This window comes from Strix aluco, chromosome 4 (assembly GCF_031877795.1).
Source record: "Strix aluco isolate bStrAlu1 chromosome 4, bStrAlu1.hap1, whole genome shotgun sequence".
Taxonomy (NCBI): domain Eukaryota; kingdom Metazoa; phylum Chordata; class Aves; order Strigiformes; family Strigidae; genus Strix; species Strix aluco.
Window position 1 is genome coordinate 118056100 of NC_133934.1, and position 26658 is coordinate 118082757.

At 36.3% G+C, this 26658-nt stretch overlaps 1 protein-coding gene across 6 annotated transcripts in view; it reads left to right on the forward strand.

The window, feature by feature from the left end:
* EML1 (EMAP like 1) overlaps positions 1 to 26658 on the forward strand; it is a 107675-nt gene that overhangs the window by 46557 nt on the left and 34460 nt on the right. For 2 of the 6 annotated variants that reach the window (XM_074825091.1, XM_074825095.1), the window contains exons 2-6: positions 4710 to 4892; positions 10305 to 10437; positions 19427 to 19561; positions 24896 to 24924; positions 26363 to 26389. In XM_074825091.1, the coding sequence (XP_074681192.1) occupies positions 4710 to 4892; positions 10305 to 10437; positions 19427 to 19561; positions 24896 to 24924; positions 26363 to 26389 (507 nt within the window). Of the gene's footprint in view, positions 1 to 4709; positions 4893 to 7797; positions 7861 to 10304; positions 10438 to 12538; positions 12557 to 16109; positions 16158 to 16515; positions 16552 to 19426; positions 19562 to 24895; positions 24925 to 26362; positions 26390 to 26658 lie in introns of all 6 variants that reach the window. The other 4 variants (XM_074825093.1, XM_074825094.1, XM_074825090.1 and 1 more) reach the window with 3 other exon arrangements.

A 26658-nucleotide genomic window follows, 5' to 3' on the forward strand; every position in this document is an offset into this window, starting at 1 on the left:
ACATAATGCACAGAATATATCCTGAAAAGTTTTGGAAGTACTTCATGTACAATTTGATCCTGTTAATTGGTGTCCCAAAGAGACCATGTAGATTGAATAAACTCAAATTTGTTTGCTGGTCTTTTGAGAATCAGTACCTAATGTTTCCACTACTTAATTAGCTACCATGGTCTGAGCTGGACAAGATAGTCTCAAAATTAATGTCTGCATGAGGCAAAAATGGAATGTGTTTAATGAAGTAGTTCTTCTGGGAGGAAAAGCCAAGTCTATTTTAATTATTTCCTACACTATTACCATACAGTTCAGATTTAGGTTTTCCAGCAGGTAACATCTATAGAAAATAGTATACATTTTAATATGCTTCCTTCTAACTAATAGTGTAAGTATGTCATTTTGCTTTAGCATACATACAGTGAAATAATATTGAAATCATTCTTGTAAACAGCGTACATGTCCTGTTGTTGGCTCTGCTTCAGATGTTTCTTCACATTTGGCTAAGTTCATGTAATAAATTGCTGAAAAACTGGAAGACGCTCTGGAAGCAGATTAATCATCTGACTCAGTATTGTCTTTTAGTTTGCCACAAGAAATCTTTCCAATCTATGAGATCATGGATTAGCTGGTTGGAAAATTAAAGAGAGGCATGAAGATCATTCCCTTTTTTTGCTGCTTTCTCTTTGAAACCTGCAGAATCTCAGCAAAGCATAAATGACAAATGACTCTTCCTTCTAAGCTTTACCACAAATATATATTATGATCAAAAATCAGGCATCTGAATTGATATCCCCTTGTTTTATCTAATTTTGGACATTGTAGGTGGCATTTATCTCATAAGATGTAGCTTTACATGTTTGAGACAGTGATTTAGAATTGCATTATAATCCATGAAAAGAAATGAACATATGTAGAATGTGATCCACTTCAAATTTCTGAAAACAGGTTGCAGAAATTTTACTTCAAAAATCCTTTTTCTTCCTATTGATGAAAAAAGAGGCAATGATTAAGTCTAACATGCTGTTGATGCTACCGATGAAGGTGATATGGTGTCTGTTCTGTCTGTCCACGGGCAAAAATGGTGGTAATGACTGGCAAGTAGATCTATGCTTCAAGGAAATCTAAGTATATTGACACTAGTAAAGAGTTGTTAATGTTATTGAATTTAACATCACAAAAAGTAACATGTATTGACGTAATGATATTCTTATTATATTGTAAAACTGCAGTAAGGTTTGTGTATTATTGCTGCAAATGTCTATCTACGTGGATTTCTTTTAAAACTATGCTTTTTATTTCCTTGGATTCACCTAAAGTGTTTTGAGGATCTTTACGTCATTACTATAAAGTGCTTTTCTCAGTTACTGTAACTGTACAGCCAAAGTGCACTTGTTACCCAGCTGTTGTGCATGTATGTGTGGACCCTGTGAAGGAAAATATAGCCACAGGCTGGACCACCCCAAGGCACAGCATTTGGTGGCCTCTTGGCACCCCACAGCTGCCTTCCTCCAAACCCCCTGTGCTCCCCTCTCAGCCTGCTCTCTGTGAGTTCCTTGAGGATATGCTTTATCTGTGAGAAAACATGGAATTAGGTGCTATAAAATGTATATTCACTTTAAATTTAATGTTGGCTTGGGAGCAATAATAGTAAGATGGCTCTACTTGAAGTCTAAATTGCATTACAAACGTGTGCTAAAAATTTCCTTGCAAGTGTTCTTTGCTGTGAGGATGAGCTGTATACTGCAGATGCAGATCATAAATTAGGCTAATAATATAGCTTTTGCTCTTATGGGCAGAGCAGATGACATCTATTGTGACTTTTTTGTTGTTGTTTGGCTAGTTTGTAACATTAATTATTTTTTTCTTTTCTGATACCATATCCCTTTGCTTATTTGGCTGCGTTGAAGTTGCAACTTTATTGCTCAATATACTCGGATATAATGATCTCAATAGCAAGAACATTCCATCCTCTACTTGCATAACAAACAGGTTATGCTTATTTTATAATTGAACTTTGCATTCTTCAGAAAACATAGTTTTATTATATTCTGGGTCTCTTTTCTAGCTTACTTGTATATGCATGCACAGGGAAGGCAAAGTGAAGTGTGACTTCTTGTCTTCAGTTGCAATATTACTGAAAGTTGTTATAAATTTTATTCTCTGCATCGTTGGAAGGGAACTGCATCCAGCCAGGTAACAACTATAACAAAGCAAGTTGTAGGTTGCAGCAAGGATGAGGGTTATGTTCCCAAGGGCCAGGAAGAACAGTGATGGCGGAAGGCGCAGCCATGCTGTGTCCAGAGGAAAGGTCTGCTGGTGCCTGTTGGTCAGCAAGGATGCAAGGGGAAGAGTCACAGGGGCAGCTGGGAGAAGGGGGAAGAAGAGAGATGTACATCTTGATAGTTATTAGCCGGAGTCATTTCTTACGGAACTAAACCAGTGCCACTGATTTACTATGTGAAGATTTATGTTTGGGCAAAATTACTGTTTCTACACACTTAAAAATTAGTGAAATTGATACTTTAATGAGGATGTTTTCTTTTGTAACAGTAGATGATTTTAACAACAACCGATTTCTTCCTGGGTTTCCTTCTCTGCCCTGAATTTGGGAATTGGCTATTTCTTGTTGACTGAATTCAGAAGAAAACTATGCCCTGTCGTATTGAATTTGGCAGAATGGCTGAAGTTTGAATTTGGCTTGTATTGGTTAAATCAAGCTTTTGATTTGGTTGCCTATTGTCCAGTATGCTAATCCCTGTTATTTCCAGCTGAGTTAAAGTGTAAAGTCATTAGAGCAGCGTGGGCCTTTTGTTTGTACAAGGAAAGGTTAAGTTCTGCAGGCAGCTCATACTGCTGCCAGCAGTTTGGGGATTAATTACCTGTAACAGCTGCAGGACAGAGTCCTGTTCTGAGCAGGAGTCTCATTAGGCCAAAGTTTGGAAAGCTTTGTCATAGGGAAAGTTTCTCAGCATTTTTCAGGAACTTGAGTTCTGACTGAGTTTGTTCAGAACGGGATGCTTACATTACCACTATGTTCAGCCTAATAATATCCTAATGTTGATGTTTTAAGTATGCTCTGAAAATCCTGTAACAGAATTAATAAGCAATTTAAACTATATTAGCCTGCAGCTATTTATGGACTTTCAATATTGTTATAGTCTTTGTTTCTGAGTTGTTTCTAATTCAGATTTTGGTAACTGCAGATATCTGAGTGTGAGGGGTAAGGAAGCCAAAATGCAGTTTACGAACAGATTTCAAAAATTATTTGTCTTGGGCTGGTTTGGAGATTAATAGATTATTATTTTTTAAATTTTGAATACAATTTTTCCCCAGACGCTTCTGGTTAAAAGTTTGTATGTATTAACATTTTTGGATATACTTTTAAATGCACTCAGAAGCTGTTGTTTTCCTAGTTGAAACACTTTGTTTTAAAATTCAACACTTGTTATTATTATGCACAAGCCATTTAACTTGCATTTTATGCCCTCATACAAAAGAAGTGGAAAACTCTGGTTTGGAATGGAGGAGAATTGAGTACACAGAAGAAATGAAAGCAAATACCAGCTTCTTCACAAAGAGAGATGGGCTTTAACAGGAGAAATACATGCTGTGGACTTGTGTAAGGAGTGAGGGAGAAGTCAATTATGATTGTAGATTGTAGCATAAATAACCATTTTTGCTAAAGTATAACTTATTAAGTCTTCAAATGAAAGCTATAATCCAGTCATCACTTGACTAACATTACTTAAAATGATCCAGTAAGTTCATACCTAACTTTTTTTTAGGTTTCAAATTCACCTAGTTAAAGAAAACCTTGCAATTCTCTTTAAAAACTGCACAGTTGTTTTTTTTCTAATAGATACTGACTTTGACACCTTTGGCATTGCTTTTGTCTTCCTTTCGTCTTCTTTTTTCCAACTTAATATTCTAAGAAATGACAATGTATGTGATAGGAACTTCAATGGAATGAAAGTGTTCGTTTAGGAAAAATATTATTACTAGTTTTGGGTGGAAAGAATGTGTAGTCCTCATCAGGGAGTTGCAGGCTTTAAGCTTCTGTGGGTTATTTCCAAGTAATAGGTGAATTCTATGCTAAGTAATGACCCTTTTCAGAGTTTGCAGGCTAAGAGTACAATTACTGAGTAATTCTGAATTTATTTAATATTTCTATTTCAGTCAGAGGGAACGTTCTCATAAAGCTGCTGGTACAAATTAGGAGTTAGCAGATGGGGTTAATATCGTCCACAGACTGGAGAATAGATAACTTGAAAAAGTGTAAGCCTACCTGTTGCTTACATATGTCTAATGTATACATTCTATCAAATATGTGAGAAAGAAAAATCTGAAAAGTTGTGTAGCGTATCAGAAAGTATAACTCTCTACCTGAATGCCTGCCAGTGCCAGAATGTTGTGTTGAGCAGAACACTGAAGGGTGATGGTTGATTACTCTGGTTCAGACACATAGATAATTGATAGTGGGGCTCAATTAACAGTAAGTAGCTCTGAAGCCAACCTCATCATCACATCTTACTTATGTACTCATTTATTATATATTTTTTATTTCCACCTCTTTCTTTTGATCACGTAAAAACTTTCTTCCTCAAGAGGTCATCAGGTCTCAGAAAAACCTTTGCTTACCTGCAGCCAGTTATATAAGGTATTCCTTGGTGGTTCTACATTGTTGATAATGCATCTTTTTTTGCTATTTTACTTAGATGACAGTGCCTCTGCTGCAAGCAGTATGGAAGTAACGGATCGCATTGCCTCTCTGGAGCAACGTGTCCAGATGCAGGAAGATGACATTCAGCTGCTCAAATCTGCCCTTGCTGATGTGGTTCGACGCTTGAATATTACAGAGGAACAGCAGGCCATGCAGAACAAGAAAGGACCTACCAAAGGTTTGCATTTCAGATACATCTAAAATAGGTAGTGCAATTCAGTAAGTGTTTTACATGTATTAAAATAAATTATTCTTTAAATCTTTGAAATATTCAAAATTAACAAACTGAAAATAACATACATTTGAAATTTAACCTGTTAAAGAGAACACATGAAAATCCGAGTGGTTAAATCTGTGAGCCTTCTGTAGTTCCTGTGAACCAGCAAAGCATTTGCATATTCTTTGTGCTTAATCCACATTTACCCATGGCTACCACTTCCTGACTTTTGATCAAGATTAGTTTATAAACTCTTTAGGGGAGGCATCATCTTCTGTGGGGTTTTTTTTGATCAAAGAATTTAATTAAATTTAAATAAAAATTTAATTAAAAATTTAATTAAAAATGTCTTAAGTGCCTTTGGATGGTGCAGACATAGCCAAAGACAGAGCTCTGAGCTAGCACAGAGGTGAACTGACCGAGGAGATGGTGCAACACCAGGTGCCCAGCTCTGAAGGAAAGGTAGAGCTGTGGTTGGTGCCTGACCCTGTTCCAGAGCCAGCAAGGTGGCAGGTGAGACAGACGTTGCCACTCAGCAATATGCTGTGCTGCGCCCGTGTGCTGCAGTGTGCTCTCTCTTGGTTCCTGCTCTGCAAGAACAGCTTTGTCTGTATGCGGATCAGCAGAGTTGAAGCTGAACATCCAGCACTCTGCGGTAGTAAAGGTTTATTAGAACCCATCCAGTGTGATTTACTGTGGTCTGTGGGGCTGCAAAAGCCTGGGAGACTGCCTATCTGCAGTTTAGCAGAAATGCACAAGGTATTTTTGGGTAGTCTTAGGAGTAAAAGTGGTGGCAACCTAGATGTGGAAGGAAAGTATGGCTGACTTCACAGGCTCTCTGTTGTTCAAATTAAGAAATTTTTTCTTTCTGGGTCCTGATATGTATTAATATAATTTAAAACCTTAATTCACATTGAAAATATGATAAGTAATTATAGATTCATAGTTTTCTCAGCTGGAAATTAGGACTTCTTTTCATCTCAGTTACATATTTGTGACTTTGCAATAGATATTTACTTTTGGACATTGATTTAACAGAATAGGTAATAAACTACTTAATTAATTTGCTGAACTGAGATGTCATGTTTATTATAATGTTTTGTGTCTGGAGATGAGGAGAGGAGAAAGGGACAGAATTACAGAGCCAGATTTGTTGATTGTATAGCATGCTAGTTGTCAGACAGAATATGCAGTAAATGTCTGTGATCTTGTTTTCCTGTTCTCTTCCCTTTCTGGTGTATTCTCCTCATTTTGTCTTTGATTGCAAAAAAAAAAAAAAAATTAAAACATCAGAAAAGTTAAATGTTACTAAAGATAGCCTCCACTGTGATAAAATGTTCAACCAAATCTGGTTGTACAAGAGATTAAGATGGTTTATGTTGCCTGTAAAATAGATATTGTCTGATGCATGGAGGAAACAAAGTCTAGTAATTATTACTGAGTTGTAACCAAATCAGTTCTTCTTGCCTGCCGGCTTTACTTAGCAAAATACAGACCAGATTTTCATGGATTCTGTGAGCAGAGTTGAACTCTAAATCAGGAGATGCTTTCTTAGTTGTAGCAGATTGTTAAAGCCATACTTCAATGTACATTGAAGAAAAGCTGCTGTAAGCCTATTCCTCTGCCTTCTATGGCTGTTTTTTGGTTTGGTGTTTTTTTTTTTTTTTTTCCTGGTTTAAATGTGTATATGGTATGGATACTTCTTAATGTGTGTGTGAAATGACAGTGTAAGAAGTTTTACTGTGATAATGCAAATAGAGGACTACAAATGTCAATTGCTTTTTCATTACAAATTACTGAAATGAGTCCTGATAATTGCCAATTAAAACCACCTGGTTTCTGGAAATAATTGCTGCTGTAACAATTTATGTCAAGAACTTTAATTTTACTATATATCAGTTGTATCATTAGTGTATGGTCAGCCTTATTAAACATAATCTATAACATGAAACAGAATCTGAAGTATCCTGATCGTTTGTTTCTCCCAGCTGTTTTGTCAGATATGATACATTTCACTTGGTGGCCTATTTTTCCTATAGTAAGAATGAATTTATAGTAGGAATTTATAATGAATTGCATGCAATTACTTAGCATAAGACTAAGTTGAATTTCAGTATTTTAACTTGGAATAGCGTTACAGAGGCTCCTGATGAAGCCTTCTAGGAGACGGGTTTGCTTAGACACAGGCACTGGAGTGGTGGCTTCTTGTATTTTACCAGTTGGGCTGCATGGACTTTATCTGTTTTCTTTCTGTTTATTATTTAGTGACTAATTTCAACTTAGAATTGTAAAAAGTGGAATTTGATCTCACAAAGTGTCACAGAAATCTTGTCCATGCAAACTGGGATTTGAAGCATATTGTATGCTGCTTCTTTCATTTGATCTATACATGAAGTACATCAGGATTAAAAGTGTGTGTGTGTTGGGGGAGGTTTGTGCCTTTGGAAAAATAGGATTCCCAATGTAGGGTTTAAAGTCTGCAACAAGAAGCTTCAGGGGACAGAAGACTACATTTTTCTGAGTACTTCAGATTTAAAATGGATCTAAAGATTTCAAGTTTCAGGCTTTCAAACCTGTAATGGAAAAAGCTTGAGCTTGTTTTCAGTCTTTGTGTGTGTTCTTGTTCTAGACTTGAGCTAGGCAGCTTAAAAGCATCACATAAAGCAAACTGCTTATCTTGTCCATTTGTGGAGCTCCTTCACTAATGGTGTTTTGGGGTTTTGTTTGGGGTTTTTTTTGTCTCTTATTTAATTCAACTACTTGGTGGAGTTCAGTATGGCTTCCTGCCTTTGTTTTACTTGTGTTTGTTCTTTCCTTTTGCAATTATTGGTTTGTTTGTAAACTTAACAGCCCTATTAATCCATAGATCAGAGTATGATTAAAAAAGCTGCTGCTGAGGCTGATAAACATGTCAGTCCTGCTACCACAGGTAAGACCTTGAACCAACAGAACTTCCAAAATAAACGTTACTGACAAAGCAATAATACCAATGTGTTTGAGCTACTCACTTCTAACAGCAATGACATGTTTGGGGTTGTTTGAATGTGATGTCAGTTACCACTGGTGTGAACTAGCTCTTGTAAATAAAACTAAATAGCTCCAGAGTAAATAGTTAATTGAATAATGTGTAGTTTTTCTGTGTGCCCTGGAAGAGTTTCATGGTGTTGCTTTCTACACTAGCTGACCATAGGGCTAGATCTTTAAATCTCTGGTTCCAGAAGCATGGGTTCTGGGTTGGTGCTGATTTTGAAGTAAAACCTCTGTTAAAGGTTGCAGAGTTTATTCTTGGCTGCTGCTAGTTTCGATAGGCATTTTTTTGATATAACTATAAAGAAGAAAAATATTTTAATCATTTATTTAACTTTGGTTGTTCTAATTTGTGAGCTCAAAGCCTTAATAAAGTTTTGTGAGCTACAGGAATCTTGTCAAGAAACAAGTCCACAACTGCTTAACTTGTAGCTATATGTGATTCTGTAGTATGCAACAGAATCACTTCTATACATATAGATTAATTATGGCATTGCAGCAGTTAGTCAGGAAACAAGAAGTAGAGTGTCCAACAAGAAACTGTAGAAATAATTTCATTTGGAAGAATGAATACTGTAGAAGTAAATAGGATCATGATATCTGAATCCCTCAATAAATAAAAAGAGGCATGAGAAGCCAAAGTACAGTAAATTTTGGGTGTTTTGTATAAACTCTAAAGACAGCATTAGTCTGTTAAAATAGACCATGGAAGGATGGGGCTGGAGGGCACCATGAAGTCGTTTAAGTCTTGTTTAGCTTTTCCTTAAAGCTTCCCATAAAATCAGAGCACCCATGTTCTTCCTGTCCTTGTAAGAACGATACTGTCTTGCCCTATCAATCTTCTGCGGTTATAGGCTCTCAGATCCTCAGTGGGCATGGAGAAAATGTTTGGGTTTTTTTTTTTTCTTTTTTCTTTTTTTTTTTTTTTTTGTTGACTTGTTTTCATGTCATCCTCCATCTTCTAAGCCAAATAAGCCATGTTCCTTCAATATTTCCCTGTAGGTTGTTTTCTAAATTTCTCTCCTCTGAACAAATAAATGATGAATACATAACAAGTAAGTGTACAGTCTAACAAAGTTTCAAGACAAAGTTTATCTTGAAAGTTGCATTCCCAAGTAGACCATATTTATTGACCTGATCTTCTCAAGGCACAGGCTTTCACATCTATCTTTTTTTGCTCAATATATGAAAACTTCAGGTGAAAAAGTAAATAAATGCTTGCCATCAGTGCTGCAATAAGATGTTATCATAATATAACCTAGGACCGCATACAATTTTTAATGTTTCAGTTTAGGTTTTTAGATTCTTTATCCTCAGCAGTCTTTGTTCAAAGAGCATTTCGTAGATATTCTCTCTGCCATCCTCTCCAAGTTCCATGAAATTTTATCTTGTGTTCCTTAAGTGACTTATGACTGCTGCCTTTTCTCAGGTGTTGTTTGTCTGAACACAGAGACTTTCGGCATCTTTACAAAGCTGGCTTGTGATGCAAAGTTCTGTCAAATTTTAGTGATTCAAGCTTTCATCCCTAACGTAGAGAGAGCACTAGTCATGTTTGTGCCTGTGTTTTCAGACTATGGTCCACTGTAGTTTTCATGTTTGTACTCATTGCTTGCAGTTTTAACCACTGTTTGTTTTTGCAACTAATTTCTAACGTACTTGAATGGGACTTTTCCGTTATTCTAATATTAATTACAAGTATGACATGTATATCCTTTTTTGAGCCAGCGTTTGATCAGAAGAATGCAGGTGGATAATGTCAGCTCATTAAGTCCACTATTCTGCTGATTTCAACTGCTTTTTCTGACTAAAGGGTAAAATTCCTTTCTGTCAAACGTAAGCCCACATTCTTTGAAAGAAGACCTTTTTGGGGAAATAGGGATTTCTTAAAAGATCGTTTGCTTGTGGAAAACCTGCAAGAACATTATGGGGTGAAGAGCAGGAGTTTCTGGGATGGCAACCTGCCTTTATTTCTGGCTCTCTTCTGAACACTACCCAGGTAGGCAAGAGACCGATGCTCTTAAGAGAGCAGGATTGGTTTTGGTGGCAACAACTACCTTTGCACTTACCAGTAAGCTCCTTGTGCTAGGACAGAGTTTTACAAATGAGAGAGGTTATAGAATTGTGTGCTTAATCCATATGCAGATGATTTGCTCGATATTATTATTACTATTAATGATAATAATTTTTAAATACCTCTTTGTTAAAACCCTCATCTATGGTGAATTTGGTGATAGTGAAACAAAAATGGCATACTACACAAATACTTTTAAATATTCTAATGTTGTGTGCTGGGGAAAAAAGAAAAGCAAATGAAAACAATTACTTCATCTTGTGCTTGTTTTACAGCAAGACCGCTGGTACAAACCCTGCCTTTAAGGACTACTGTTAATAATGGAACTGTGTTACCAAAGAAACCAAGTGGCTCTTTACCTTCCCCATCAGGAACCAGAAAGGAAACTATACCACCAGCAGCAAAAAGGTATGTATCTATCAGAAACCTTGTAATTGCGAGATTGAAAACATGGTATATCTCCTCTTTTAAGCTTCTAGATACTAGTTTTTCATTACTTGCAAAGAAACAGTCTAAATATTTCGTTCAGAAGGAAAGGAGAGGTGAATTTCATTCTAAGAGGCTTTAAACTTGTTCTAATTAGAATTGAGCTTGTTACCATGAATATTGAAAGAATGCACAGTGCTTGGTCTGCTGGTTTGTATTATTTTCTTGCTACTACAGTCTAGCATATAGAGAATAAAGCATTCCTACTGTGCTGTTGCATAACATGACATGAAAAGTAGTGCAAGAATTCTTTTAGTAGCTAGTAGAAAATATATAGTCTGTAGAGAAACTGTGCTATCATTACAAATCAGTATGTTACCTTTGGTGGTTTTCTCTCACAAAAAATTATCATAGAAACTGCATGTGCAATGTTAGAAGCATCTCAGGGAGGAGGAAAATTCTATGCCTAGCACATATTTATGCAAATGAAAACATCCATCTTTAGCTATCTTACCATTAGCATGTATTTAAGTCCTTTTAAATTACTGCTCTGTCTCAATTTGCTTTATGTGTCTGTAGTTGTTTTTAAGTGGGTTACATGGTTTATACATCTAGGTTATAAGGAATGCAATGGATTGAGTGCAGCGAGTTCAAGTTACATGTTACAGTTACTGTGGTGCTAATCTGCTATATGGTTTGCCTGTAATAGATAATAGTGTGGTTTTGTTGGGTTTTTTTTTTAACATTTCTTTTGTTGTGTGTCATCCTCAGCTTTTTGTAGAGATGATGCTGTCAATTCTGAGGAGGGCAAGTGGTGGAGATGAGAGCATTAACCTGCTAAGATCTGAGGTCTCTTTTGTAAAGAGAATTTTTCCTTGAAGGGATGATGGTGACTAATTATATGCCACTCTTTGTTACTGTGTTGAAGAGGACTAATTTTCCAGGAAACTCTGGGTTTTGTTATTGTAGAGAAGAGAGAAGCTATGCTGTGCATGGTTAAAATTGGAAAAGACCATATCTGTTGTGTCGCACAAATGAACTCCTATGAGCTCCTATGAACTGGGGCTTACTGCAGCTGTAGGTTTTGGCAGGTTGGCCTGAATCAGCCCTTCGAGATAGGAGGAGGAAGGCAAATACTGTATAAACTGTTCCATTATCAGAATTACATTATCAGAATTACATTATCAGAATTTTGAAAACGGGTGAAAGAACTTGCCTTTTGAAAAAGAAAGTTTAGTTTAAAAGGAGTATTGTTTTGTATGTGCTGAATTTTTAAAGAAATCTGCTCTTTACAAATTATTTTTTCTTAATTATTCTTGTAATTTCATTCTCACTAATAAAGTTTCAAGTGATAATTATAAAACACATGAGAGAGCACAAGCATTAGCAGACCTCACTTGTGTACAGAGGGTGTGACTCCTGAGTCTCTACACACCATCTCAAAGGTTCAGCATAGGACTTTCTGCCCCAGAGTAGAGTGGTCAAGATCATACTCGTGCTTCCTCTATTCTGAGAATCCTTTGTGTAATTCAGGAGGTCCATCAGGTGTTGTCTGCAGCCTGTAGGCGTTATCCTAGCTCAGGATCCCTGTAGATAAGTGACACCCTGCAGCCCTTCCACATGACCCATCTGCAGTCTGAATACCCAGAGTGCCAGGGGGAAAGTCCTTAAGGACCATCCTTAGGGAGCATTTTTGGACTGTCTTGGTTCCTGTATGAGAGGGTCTTCCACATGATAAGGTTTTAATATCCTTTTATTATGCTTTCTCCATTCTCTTTGCTGAAGAAGCTAGACTGAAGGTGCAGTATGAAAATGTATATTCAGTTTTGGAAAAGAAAAAAAGACACATGGGCAGTTTTGCTGAAATAGATGGATACTTATTAAGAGTGCTTAGGAGAGCAGGGTTATTCCATGTCCTGAAAAAAGCAGTTATAAATCCAGGTGCTGTGAATTCCTATTCCCTTCAAGTGCTCTAAAATTCTCTATTGATTGTCTTTAATATGCAAATTTTGTTCTTTAACTTTATTTTTTATTAAATGATATTAAAATATATTTCTGTGCCTTGCCTATAAATATACTTCAGGAGGAAGAGAGTGAAATGGTAAGGACTTCACCAATTAATTACTGTACAAAACATTTTTTTGGTAAACTGTTCTGTACTCTTATCATTTAATAATGAACCTTAAAATAGCTGATGGGATTTCATGTTTTTATAGTAAATCGTGCTCCAAATATTCAGTATTCAAAGATGATGTATTAAGTGTTCCAAATAGCTTTCTTGGAAATAGTCAAGTAGATTAACTCATTATGCATTCATTAAGATGAATTCATTCATGCTTTGTATTTATACTGGACCCTTTTACCTTCAGGAACTGTATATGTCTATGCATAAAACAGTAATGGAAATACATCAGCAAGATCAAATAGCTTCCTTTTTTAAGGGGTAGAACTTGTTTATTTGTGTTAAAAGCTTCATTCAGTGTTGAACAGTTTATAGATGGTGTGTAATTTTTTTAGTTCTGATTTCTGCTAAGCAGTCATGTTTTTATAGTGCTCTTTTCACATAAACTGATTCCAAAACTACTGCTGCTTTGTAGTGTAGATATTCTTTAGTCCAAAAGATGGTAATGTGTCATGGCAGCTTAAAATAGTATTAAATGTTTGTAGATGTTTTGAAACTTAATTTCTGCTTGGATAGTTTTAATAGTTTTCCTATACAACATAGGCGCAGAATTGAAAAATTTGAAATTTTTCAAAACATAAAAAAGGTAAAATTTGAAAAGTGAAAGAAAAGTTTAAAAAAGTAAGAAAGAAAAACCATTTTTTTTCTGAGTGATTTTCTAAACCTTTGGTTTGCTTTTGGGAATTACAAATATCTGCTAGGATTACTATAGTAGAAAATATAATCTTCAATTTTTTTCTTACCTGTGACCATATTTCAAGAGAGGCAAACATTAGGTGAATGGAGTCCTTCCCAAATGTTTTAGTGAACAGCCTTATGAAAAGGGGAATGACAAACAAATAACTTCTGATTCCTCCATTCTCTGATACTTTCATCATTTAGGTTAGGAAGTGTATGATGTCTAATTGACATCGGTCTGCCCCTTGAAACAGTATGTCATACATATTTATATAAATACATACAAATAATCTACATGGGTACCAAGTGTGCATCCATACATTCCACTTCTTAGAAATAGGTGTACTTACTGTTATGTCTGCAGACACAATCTCATTTCACACAATAGCTGTATTTAAATGTGTTGGTTAACTCATTTGAACCCACAGGTTGGTATACGGTTTATCTGCCTTGCTGCATTACCAAGGAGATGCAGTTCAGAGTTCACTACATTTTCTGATTTCCCATTTAATATTTGAAATGGAAATTACTTCTTCTGGCAGGAATATAAAATTGGAGGTAATAAAAAAGGCTCGAGGCTGAAAGGGTGGAACTAGCAGGCTTTTATTTGAGTTCTGCCACATATTCTCTCTGTGACCTTATGCAAATCATTTAACCTCTATGCATATTGGTTTTCCATATGTAAAACATGTATCTCTGGATATCAGTAGATTGTTATAGGGCCTAATGTGATAATTAGATCCAGATCTTGCAAAGTGTTGAGTAACCCTAACTGACTCTGACTTCAATTAGAATTGAGGGCACCAAACCCTGCTTCAGCATTCAGATCTCATGTAGTCAACACCCATTATCCAAGTTAAGGAGGGAACGGAATAACCTGAATAGAGCAAAAACACAAATCCAAAACATAGGTCAATTGGATTATAAAAGTATATGGTGGTTATACAATGCAAGATAGAAGGCCTGGTGATACTGGGACCAAAAATTCTGGTCCAGCACCAACAGGCGCTGGTGCACTCAGGTGATGGGGTGCCATGTGAACACAGCTGATGGCTTCCAGCTGCAAGACAGCTAATTCAGAGCTGAAGTGATTTTGCAATGGGCTGGATAATCACCTGACACAGCTAATCAAGAATTGCCTGCCTTTGTAAAGTGTTTCCAAGCTGTCTTCGCAAAAAGCCTTTGCTGAGAGGATTTTATTTTAAATCTATTTACTACTTTTATGCTGTAGAAGTGTATAAGCTAGTTTGAGTACCAGTTTTTTCAATGCTGCCATATTTTTTTTCCTGAACTTTGTGCTTAGAATAATTATTTGAAATTTTTGTTCAGAATAAGATGAGTTTACTGTATCATGAGCAGAACTTTCCCTTCCCCCAGCACTCTTCCTTTCACATGTAATGTGGCTTGAAGTTTGCTGCTTAACACTAAATTTGTCTTTGGAATTTGGCCAGTGCGCAGTAGTAATGTTTTGTGTTCCCTATTAAAATCTAGGGTTTTGTGACTTAGTCTAAGATAGCTTTGTTTCCAAGAGTTGAGGGGGGAAAAAGGAAAAAAAACCAAAACTAAGGGAAGAGAATGTAGACAGTACCTTTCCCAGTAGGGATGCTGCTGCAGGCTGCAGGCAAGCACATACTTTGCTTTTCAAAAGGAGACAATCAGTCATTCTTTCTTCCCCAGCAGATTGCAAAGTATTACGTTGGTGCAAAACTCTGACAATGGAGATCAAAAGGAAGAAGCTGGAACAAAGAAAACATAAAGAGCTTTGTTTGTAGGGAGAATAAAATAGTTTAATATGATAAATTCCTGTTCTTCTAAACTCTAAACACATGGCCCCTAGGAAATTGTTCAGTCGCCTGGAATTGATGTTCTGTGTTCTCTTCTGGGGGCAGCAATGGTTTGTAACTGGCACACACACAAACTCTGTATCGAACCTTCAGTTAAGTCTTCTGTTTAACACTTGACTCTCAAATAAGGTGTTTTAAAATAAACAATATAAATTAAAAAATAAATCCCTCCCCATTGAACTTCAAGTGGCAAAACTATTACGCCACTTCCCTATATCTCTAACAATTAAAAGTTATTAGTGCATTTTGCTCAAAGGCATAATGAAATTAAAGTCATATGTTATTCTTGAATTTATTCTAATTGATTTAAATGAGGGTCAGAAGGAGTGCTAGACAAGTTTCAAAATATTATTAATATCGTCAGTTACTGTCTTAAGAGCATTGTGCGTGATTTTAAAATTTATTTCATTAAAAAGCTATTTTTCAAAAAAATTTTGGTAATTAAGTATACAGGTTTTTTTAATTTTGGCCAGATTTGTTCACCACAGTTCAGTAATGCAACCAGCTGAAACATTCATGCTATGCAGTGATATATATATATATGTATATATGAGGATTTATTTTTTTGTCTTTATTGTTGCTTTTTTAATAGTCTTTGTCTTCTAGCTGGATCATCTGTCTTGTTTCTTCAGATAGCCTCTTTGATTTTCTTTTTTATTTTCTTTTGAGTCTTTACCACTTTACAAATGGTCAGTGTATTGGAGCATTGCTGAGATTTTGTCATTCAAAGATACATTGGTGTTCTTAAATGTATGGTTTGAAATGATCAAACATCTAACTGAGTCAATAAGCACTGTGTTGTTTACTCTTGCACGTGACTTCATATCTTGAAAGCATGCAATTATGTCTTTTAATGTAAGTTTGTTTTAAATGTCCTGTTTCCACATTTTATTGTTGCATTCACTTTTTATTCTGCTTTGTTTACGCAACTCTCAATCTGGATTAAGCAGGTCTGTGAATCTTCTCAGTGCATGCAAACTGAAAAAGCCTGCTCTAAGGTGAGGGATCCTTAATAGCTTTGTAGTGTTGAAGCTCAGTTGTTTTTCCTTTCCATTTCGGTTCAACACTGGCTGTTTTAATACAAGCATTAACATGGTAGAACTGTAATTATTATTCCCATTTTAAACATTTTTAGAAGTACGTGTTTAAAACTTTCTCATCATTGATAAATGCATTGCAAAATTCAGATAACAATAATTTCAGTTATGGTATCTGCATTATCTCATGCTAACATAATTTTTATTATAAGGGTGTTTCGTTAGATCACACTGCTGTCTTAAGTTAAAAATTGTCTTACCAAATGTTATCTTTTTAAATAATTGAAAATGCTCTCCTTTCATCTCACTAATGTGGAAGTCAAATTCGGGAATCCAGTTACACTCTTATAAACCTGTAAGTTAAATGAGTATTTTCTGTCATTTTAAATTCCTCCTCTGGTGACAGTGTATCTACTGTAGCTATGGATATATAATCACTGGTGTTTAACACTATAGCTACCAAATGTGTATATGCCAAAACTGAGTTAATATAATGGAGTTATAATCCTCTTTTCCAACCACCCGCTAATACTTCTCACTGGGCTGTTGTTGTTGTTGCTGAAAGTTTAAAATAAATTTGTCAGAAGATAGCATTGCTAATTAGTTTAAGCAGTAATGGATGTAAGCCAAAAGAGTTTAAAAGAATTTTGTTCTTGTGGTTAAAGTAGTTTTTATACTGATATGAGACTTCATTATTCAGAAAGAAGTTAGCAATACACTTTTAAGCTTTAGTCCCACCCATTCATTTTTATCCACCAGTTCATCTTTTGAATGTTGACAGCTATAAAAATAAAACCCCGAGCAACATTAAAATTAGTTTAAAATTGCTTCTTTAACTTACATTTTTTTCAAACATTAGTATAATTTGGTGATTTCCTTAATTTAATTGCAGTGTAGGCTGATACTGCCTCTTCTTTTCCTTAACCAGGAAAAGATCCCAAAGTAAAGGTTTGATCCTGCAAAATCACACAGAGCGGATGTTTTTGCAAGTACTGTATATAAAGTAGTGGATGGACTCATGCTAACAAAACTATTTTATGTGGACCAAACATTTTCAGTATCAAGGCTTTATTTTTTTAACTGGAGTAGTATTAAATCAGATGATGTTATGAGATTCAGGGAAAGAGTTAAAATGTTAACAGTTTATTATTTAGTTTACTAGAGGAGGTTTTTTCTTGCATTTGACATTGAGATGACTTGGATAATGTTAGGCTGGTGTAGGAGGCACTTATTTTTGAAATAAAGACAGAATTAAATTCTTTTTGCTGCCTTTTCCCTTCTCCTATGAATGTATTTTGTTCTGTGCCTGTGTGTAATGTTGCATTCCGCTTGCTCTCTTACATTGCTCTCTCCACAGAAACAGTATTTTTTTAATTTCAGCTTAGTAGTTTGAATTGTGCTTGTTTTTAATGCAAAAACGCAGCACTGAACATTTGTCCTACCATTGCATGTTCCAGAAAGTTGTTTTGTCAAGCTACCTGAGATGCATCTTAACATGCATCTGCTCTGCGGACGTCCCCCTCGATGGGAGCTTCCTTCCTTTCAGAAGGGTGGTTGCTTTGCAGAAAGACTCCGGTTCTGCTGTTCTCATGGTTTCTGTAACTGAGCCTCAGCTGAGGTGTTGAAACATTCCCCTTCTTGCTGGTAAACAGACATGAGGGAGCAGGGACATATTTTTTTATTTTTAAAAAAAAGTGTGTCGGTGGTGTATAGTTGATAAGCTGAATATTTTTTGACCGGACAGAAAAGCCTATCTCGTTTCCTTTTTAGTTATGAAAAGCCAATGCCTCTCTTTCTTACACCACACACAAAGTGGGACAGAGCCTGGGGAGCTGACTGAGATGAGAGTAGGGATTGTTGTTAGGGGCTGATGGGGAGGTTTGGAATAGTCCTCAAGGATGCTTGAGATGAGTCTTATGGTAAGCAGAGCATCCCTGGGGGTGTATGGAGGTCAAGGGGGAGTTGGCTGGGGATGGTAAAAGGGGTGACTGGGGTGAGATTGGAACAAGAACAGAAGGAACTGAAGTTTTCACAGAGCGAGGGAGCTTGTGGTTGGGATTTGGGTAGAGGGGTATGAGCTTGAAAGCAATCATTGGTGTCATTGGCTTCTGGGGTGAGAGAGCCACCAAAGGCATGTTATGGGTAAAGGGAACGTTTGTGTTCTGCTCTTTGGAGGGGAGAAAACAGCACAGGAGTGGAGTGGGAGTAAATGAGACCCTGACACTGAGTTCTGTCATTCAGTTGCTGCCGTGGGGGCAATTCCTGCCTTGGTCTGGGTAACATGGCCTGTGCCTCTCTGCTGCACAGGGAGTACAGCAAAGTGAAAAGCATTGCCCAGCTCAGAGCCTCACTCTTAGCTGCTCCCTCTCCTGCTAGGAATCACTGTTTTAGGGAGAAGTGCTTTGGACTAATGAATACCACAGTGATTTGTCTCCTTTTAGGTGTAAGCTCCAAGTGGGCTTCTCTTAACTTACTAAGCAATACTGCTTGTGTTTTGGCTCATGTTTTTCCATGAGAGAGAGCTGGATGTCTAAAGGGTGCCATAAAGTCATACAAGAGCTCCCTGATAGCTATCTTGGCAGGAGGGGTGGTTGAAAAATGAGTAAGGCAAGCTTTAAGCCTTTGAGAAACCCCTTGTCAGGAGATGTAGGGAGTCTAATCTATTCGTACATGTAAGTAGGAAGCATACATTTTTGACAAGCTAATGAAAAAATACAGGCTAGCTCACCATTAGTTGCACTTTGGGGTGTTTTAAAACTAGCTTTGAACCACAGAATAATTGATATTGAACGAAGACACAAAGTTAGCTTGCTGGTGCTCAAGTTTTGACCTACTTTTGGCATTCTCTGTAGTCTGGCTGGAGATGTCAGGTAATATACTTTCTCTTTAAATCTTTCACTTATTAAGAGAATCCAGAAGTCCAGAAATGTGGAGTGGTAGTCAGAGATTTGAAATGTGACCTGGAAAATAGATATTGCAACTTACTCTGTGATACTGGTTTAGCCCATCTTCTATTTTATGATTAAGGAAAAAGCTGTATGTTTGTCTCTGTTGCACCAGGTACTCAGCAAATCTCTTATGTAGGCTCTTTAACAAATCAAGTTATGATTAAAAACAAAATTATAGTTATTTTTACGGTCAGCATTCTACTTAAGTTTCTCAAAAATATTTGTTGTAGGGATATGTGCTTTTACAAGTACCACTGTAAAACTTGATCCTTTTTTTATTAGCACTGTTAAGAGAACCAGTTCAGCAGAGCGTGTGTCCCCAGGCGGTCGGAGGGAAAGCTATGGAGATTCCAAAGGGAGTCGTAACCGCACTGGATCCACCAGCAGTTCATCTAGTGGTAAAAAGAACAGTGAGAGGTAATGTTGTCTAAATATCCATCTCCTTCCTCTGCCTGCTGTCCTAATAATGAAATTAGTTTCTTTAGTGAAATTAGTTTCTCTAGTTCAGCAAATATTGGGAGCTTTTTTTTTAAAAAAAGCTCCAACAGTTGGACAAAAACACACTTTAAAGCATTTCAGGTAAAACAGGTTTTCAAACTTAAATGAAATTTATTTGCCTTATTTCCAAACCATAAACAATGTGAGAACTTTTTGTTGCCCAGAAAAGTTTGTAATTATTAAACATGCCTTTTCCATGATCTTAGTGGTTTCCTTTGGTCTTCAAGTTCCTGACATGTCCTTCTTCATGTTCCTGGTTGTGGTGCATTGACCCCAACTGGCAGCTAAGCACCATGCAGCCACTCACTCCCTCTCCCCCAGTGGGATGGGGGAAGAAATTAAGAAGAAGCAAAGTAAGAAAACTCATAGGTTAAGATAAAGGCAGTTTAATAAGTGAGGAAGGAGAAAGAAAAAAAACAAGTGACAAAAAGCAATCACTCACCACCTCCCACATGTAGACTGATGCCCAGCCAGTCTCTGAGCAATGACTGCCTCGGTCTGAGGGTCAGATTAAAGAAAAATGGAGTGAGAGGCTTACATACAAGTGCTATCCGAAGTGATGTCTTCTCCTGAATAAAGTGATGCCTATCTCTTGTGTATCTCTGATGATGCTTCTCTGTACTGCTGACAACAGTTGAAAGAAAAGAGAATGTCTTGTCCAAGGGTTTCAGACTTAAGATGGTGTCATGTCCCGCTCAGATGAGGGAGACAAGACGGTCTTGAGCAAATAGCTGTTTCATTGAGTTTTGTCAGTATTGATCAACTGGTTCTTTCCTGTATTTCCTAGACAGATTTTAGTTTTGGCCATTTCACTTGACCAGTCCTATTCCAGTTTGCTATGCAAAAAGCGGTATTGATGGTACTGCTTCACTGTCTCACAGATGATGCGACCATAGAAACACAATGTTAATGAAGATCACGTAATAACCTAATTTACCTGCTCTGTCTGGGCGTCAGTGCCATCATAGGAGTCACTGGGCTGATGATGAGCCAATGGTGTGGCACAAAATGTACCTTCCTTTTCATCCTTTCAGCATCACTTGATGTACGGAGTGAGTGAGGTTGTTGTGTACTGATGGACAGCCTGAATATGGGTGATTACATTATTACTAGTTTGTTTTCTGGCTCAGGTTTTCAACTATGAAGCAAGACATCAGGTGTGCAAAGTTTATGAAACTTGTGAAAGGCTTAGCAAATTATGGGAATAATGAAAAAATTAAGAATGCCATCAGATAAAAGGTTATAGAATTGTAACCAAGGAAGATATTATATTGACACAAACTAAAACTTTAGCCAGCCTGAAATCTTCTTGGTGTTGTGCATCTATGCATGTGAATGAGTTTTTATAAGCCAACAGAATTCTGCAGGACTGGGCCTTCTGGTACTTGTGGAAATTTGACTTTATCTTAGCATATGATTTTTTTTTCCTTGCATTTTTTTGTAAAATAGTCATAAACAGATAACTAAATAGATGTGATTTTGTTTATAAGATTTTTGTACTTCAAAATTCCTAAAAGACTGAAATATAATTGAAAAAAATTACTGTAGCAATTAACTCTAAGTAATCTATAAATAAATACTATTTTTGAGAGGAAAAATCAGTCTTTTATTGGATTACTTAGGAGCCATGTCTCTTTCTGCTTGTGTAGACTTGGACAAAATTGTTACTAAACATCTCAGACCCTTCTAGCGTGGAGAATGTATACCTTGATACCTCTGATAGAATACCATTGAAGCAGCATACCAAATATCAACAATCTTAGGGACAAGTGAACCTGAAAGTTCTTGAAGGCAAAACTAGGCAAAAAATTAATGACCAGTGAAGGGACTACTGAGAAGATAAAAGCTTGCTCTTAGTTTAAGCTGGAAATTCTGTGAAGTGTTGGCAATAGTGCATAACTTCATGCAGCTACATTGCTGCAGTGAAGTCATTAACAAGGTGGTGGGTTTTTCTAAGGCTTTACTTTTTATTTTGCATGTGTTTTGCATATATACCTACTCTGTCAAATTATAGCAACAGCCCTTACGTTGTGACCTCATTGATTTAAAAAAAAAAAAACCCTTATATAAACAAAACATTTCTTAAGGAAGCTTTTTGTTAAAAAATTAAGTTTCTCTATTTAGATGGGTAGACTTGTTTCTGGAATATGAACAGCAATATTTCACCTACCAATGATGAATTTCATTAGTTTTCCAATTTACTGTAGTAATTTATTTTTTAAAAAAAGTTTTAACAAACATATGATTATCCTGCAGTGTCCTTTCTCTGTGTATTTTATCTTGTATAAAAAATTTCATTAGATCAAGTTCCCCAAAGTTGAATTCTGTGTGTGTTGTGCAGTGGAAGATATACCTATCAAAATCTAAATACGGTGCTTTGCAAAGTCTGTTTTTTGAAGATATCCCTGAGTTCCTGTTACCTGAATAAGCTGATAGTTATCTGAAATTAGTTATATGTTAAAGCTACTAAAGAAATCAGGTGAGAATATTACTTAGGTTGTTCATTTAAATTAAGGGAAGATATGACTTCTAGCAGCTACATAGAGGCACTGTACACTTGAAAAATGGATACCAAAATAGCTGAGAAATAAAAACTTTATGACATAATTAATGGTTATCTACAAAATTGTTTTGGTTCTGCTCCAAAGTTCATCATGATGCATTTTTAATTTTTTCATACTATCCTAACAGAAACCTCGTGGTTATGTCATTCTGCAGCTGTTAGGCCACAAAGGGTTGAGCAACAGTGTTGATCAGAATCACTGACTTTGGACTTGGGGAGGAGGCGCAGCACACAAGTAGTGCAATGCTTAAATAATGTGCAAGTATCCCAAGGAACTAATTCAGAGTGCATATTAGATTGCCTTAGCTAGAGCTAGTGATGTTGGTGTCACTGTCAGAACAATCAATTGTACAGTTAGAGAGTTTTCCCTGATTTCTGTCACATGCAGCCTGAGGGTGTTCAGCACCACAGCTCTCACATCCTTTAAGAGTGTCCTTATCCTGTTGAAGAGACTGGCTGCAGACATGCTTCATGCTTTCTGTTGGAGCTGTGCCACCGTGCAAAATATAAAGCAAGAGTCATGGAACTAGAAGGAAAATGAGCATGATTCTGTGCACTGGGGGCTAGTGCTGTCCTCATAAAGCTAACTGTATATGTGAAAGAGTGAGGAAGAGGGTGTTACTTAACCATCTACTCACAGCCTTAGTATTTGTATCATTGATCCTTATGGGTCCCTTCCAACTTGAGGCATTCTGTGATTCTATTCTATAATTCTGTAGATGAAGCTTAAAGCAGAATGCATGCCAGGAATCTAAAAAGGCAATCCTGAAATTATCGTTTTTCAAAGTACACAAAGTTGTAGGCTGTTATGCAAACTCATAATGCTATAGAAAGCTATTTTAAGAAGCTTTAAGCATAAGGAATAAGGAGATGACCATAATCTCCCGTGCTATGATGGGCTGTCCCAACTCCCTATGACTATGAGCCAGGGGTAAGCCTTCCTAAGGGTTAGATAAGTAGGAAGTAACTCAAGTTCATGAAAAACACAAAGGGTAGTCAGAGCTCCAAGCTGTGTGTGTGGTTAGTGTTTGTATAATTAGAAAGTGATTTGCTTTATTACTGTCATGAATCAGCCTTTCACATTAGCTTGATTAGCTTAAATAAGTCAGCATGGTCTGTTCAAAACTAGCGACTCTTTTGTCTTTAATATGGCAGCATTTCTGACTAGTGCTCCATCCCATAAAGTTTTCATTTTCTAAAAATATCTTCATTCATAAGAGAAGATGTTAATCTTGGTGTTAACAATGGCAGCACATTATGCTATTTATATAGATGAGATTGGCTGTGTACGCCAGCTTAAACCATGAATTTGGATGCATTATTAATACTAAGGCAGATATTATGAAACATTGCTAAATAGGTGGATAGGATCAATAGAATTCATTTTTTGTTTTCGTTTCGTTTTATCATTAAGTAAATGTATTATTCTCATTATAACTGTCAAGGCAAAAGGAAAAATACTGTAAAATTATTTGCTACAGCTTCTGAGAGAAAGTCTTTTATGCTTGGAAAAAAATTGTGTGCAAAAATCCGATGCAGTTATGTTTCTTTTTTTTGGTTTCTCTATCTGCCCACTGCAGGCTAGGAAAGGATGTGGGTATGGCATCACAGCTCTAGGGATACTTCATGCTTCAGCATTTCTCCATCAGAATGACAGGGCTTTCAACCCTTTTGGGATCACCCTAAGAAACACACAACAGTAACCTGATATTTCAAAAGTTTTACTGGATAGAAAGAAAATGGAACTGGGAGGAAAAATAACTGCATAATACAGCTTTGTGTCCCTTTCATGGTCCATCAGAAACAACACCCTCAAGCCTGATTATACAGGGGCAAAGGACAAAGAAAACAAATGACTGGCATTTCTTGAAAAAGATTGCTTCTTTCTGGCCAGGGTAGTACTATCCAGAGAGCCCCTCAGCTTTTCTCCCTCTTCCTTCTCCACAGCTTCAAGTATTTTCCCCCCAAGTTTTGCCAAATATTTTCTCAAGACAAAAAGACAAACTGATTTCAGGTTGTCTTCCAGGCAGCAGTGCAGTGAGAAAGAGAAGGCATTTTAATCATGATGGGTATGTGCTTTCTGGGTTTTCCCAAATACTGTCATTCACCAAGAAGCAATTGGGCAGTTCCATGTTTTATGTAAACTCTTTGGAAAAGCAGGATTCAGATTTTGGTTTGCTCCTTAAATCCAGAGATCACAAAGCCATGAAGTAAGCGAACACCCACACAGACACTGATACAGTAGCCCACCCTGTTCCACATATTCAGAGAGATGTTGTAGTTAAGAATATATTCCTAGCTTTTTATTATAGTTGTAGACTGCTTTAGAGTAACAAATCTCACTGACTGGAAACCAAAACTGATGCAGCTGCTCATGACCAGTTTCTGTATTCTCCTATAACTGGACTAACTTTGCAGAAGAGGATTTGTTAGTTTGTGGAGGAAAATCTATAGTGTTGAGAATGTAAGGAGAATGGAATTTAAAAGTTCTAACATCTGCCATAAAGGAGCCACAATGTATACTGGTTTTAACTGTTCCTGCCTGGGGATTTACCTTTTAAATAATTGAATTGAAAAAGTGTTTTTATAGGTACACACACAAATTTTATTTCTTTTATATTATATTGATACCTTTATGTCAGTGTATGTTCATGCTTTTTAAAATAGAAATTTCTTCATTATTTTCACAGCAAACCCAAGGAACCAATGTTCAGTGCAGGTAGGAACTTTTACAATTTTTAAACCGATAACAACTGTGATAACGTATTTTTTTTTTCTGTAGTTGTCTAGAAACTGGTATTGGGAATCTAAACATGATACTTACAGGCTCCTGATGACATATTTTTAAAAAGTTGATCAGTTTGCTCTAGTTTTTATTGGCCCAATAGGTTTATTTTATGCTTAGGATTCTTTATAAAGAAGACAAAGAAGAAAAAGGCGGTGTCTTCTTACCCCAAATATGTCTTCTCTTTCAAAGCAGTATTAAGGTTTTGTTAATTAAAGCATATACCAAGTTCCAGCTGTGATGCTGTCATGTATTTACATGACATAGTCATAAAAGGGAGCCCTCAACTACTGTTAAAGAATGCTACATCTGTCCCAATGCCTTGTAATAAAATTTGTCAAATTACAAATAGAAAAGATTTTTTGTTACTACAGTTTTTGGAAGTCCATCTGTAACTTGAAAATCACTTAAATTTTTTCCTACTTACGTATTATCCCTGCAAAAAGATTTCAGAAGTGAAATAGTAGGTATAAGTGAAAGCAGAGTTTGCCCTTATCATCAGACAGTTAAAAACTTTTGAACAATTTCGATAAAAATATGAAGCTGAGTGGTATATACAACAGTTATTTTTGTTCTGAAAAACCAAGGACAGCTAAAATAAAAGCTTTCTTTTAACAAAATAAGGAACCTGTTGATTTATCAGATGTATCATAATCTTTTTTTGTATAGTTCTGTGACAGTAATCATACGTTGAGCTGGAAAAGTAGATGATCCTTTGTTTACTGTGCTGATCAGCATCCAACAGAGCTCTTAAGCCATATTTCGAGGTTTAGTGTAATTGATTTTGATCTCAATAATATATAAAACTAAGTAAGCACTTAATTCTTTTGTGACAATACAGTTGTGGTTCATGTCCCTTTCATGACAACTGTTGGTTTAGAAAAAGAAAACTTCTGATTCGCACAGAAGATACTTTTCTTGCATAACCTTTCTCCTTCCATTGCACCATGTAAGCAAAGGCACTTGGAATAATTTTTCTTCTCACACTTTCCCTGTAGATAAAGATCAGTAATAAAACAGATGTGACACTACTGTTAGCCTTCTCACCTGGACAAAATTCGTACTGAAATTAATGATTTTTTTTTCTCAGAAAGTTATACTTGGTATTTTACTTTAAGCATATAGTTGCATAATGGAGTTTAAGCTAGTACTTTAATAACAGAAGAACTAAACAGAGCCCCTAGCTGGAGGAAAAGGATATCGACTGTAATTACCCAAGGTATTGCATGGAGTATGGCTCAGTGTTTTCTCAAGCACCAGGTTAGCCTCCAGCAGAATACGACTGGACAGCCAGTCAAGAAGGTATTTAGTGAGTATTGTATTCAAACACATCTTTATCTAGCCCTTCTGTCTCTGTCTCTGTAATCACAAGGGAAGCGCCGTGTGACACACTGCAAAGGTAGGCTTCATTTCCAAAACCTCATAGCTCTCGAAGCAAAATGATACTAGTGAGATAAAAGCTCAATGTATAAACAGCTATTTTCTATCTTGCGTGCATTTTGCAATGTTAAAACTTTTCTAGTTCTTTTGAATGAAACAAAAATATTATACCATCTATTGTACAGTCTACTGAATTATAACCCTTGGGTGCACTTTAATAATAATGAAGGGTTATAATTTAGATTTCTGTGGACTTTTTCAGAAGAATCTGAATTAGAAAAAATATGT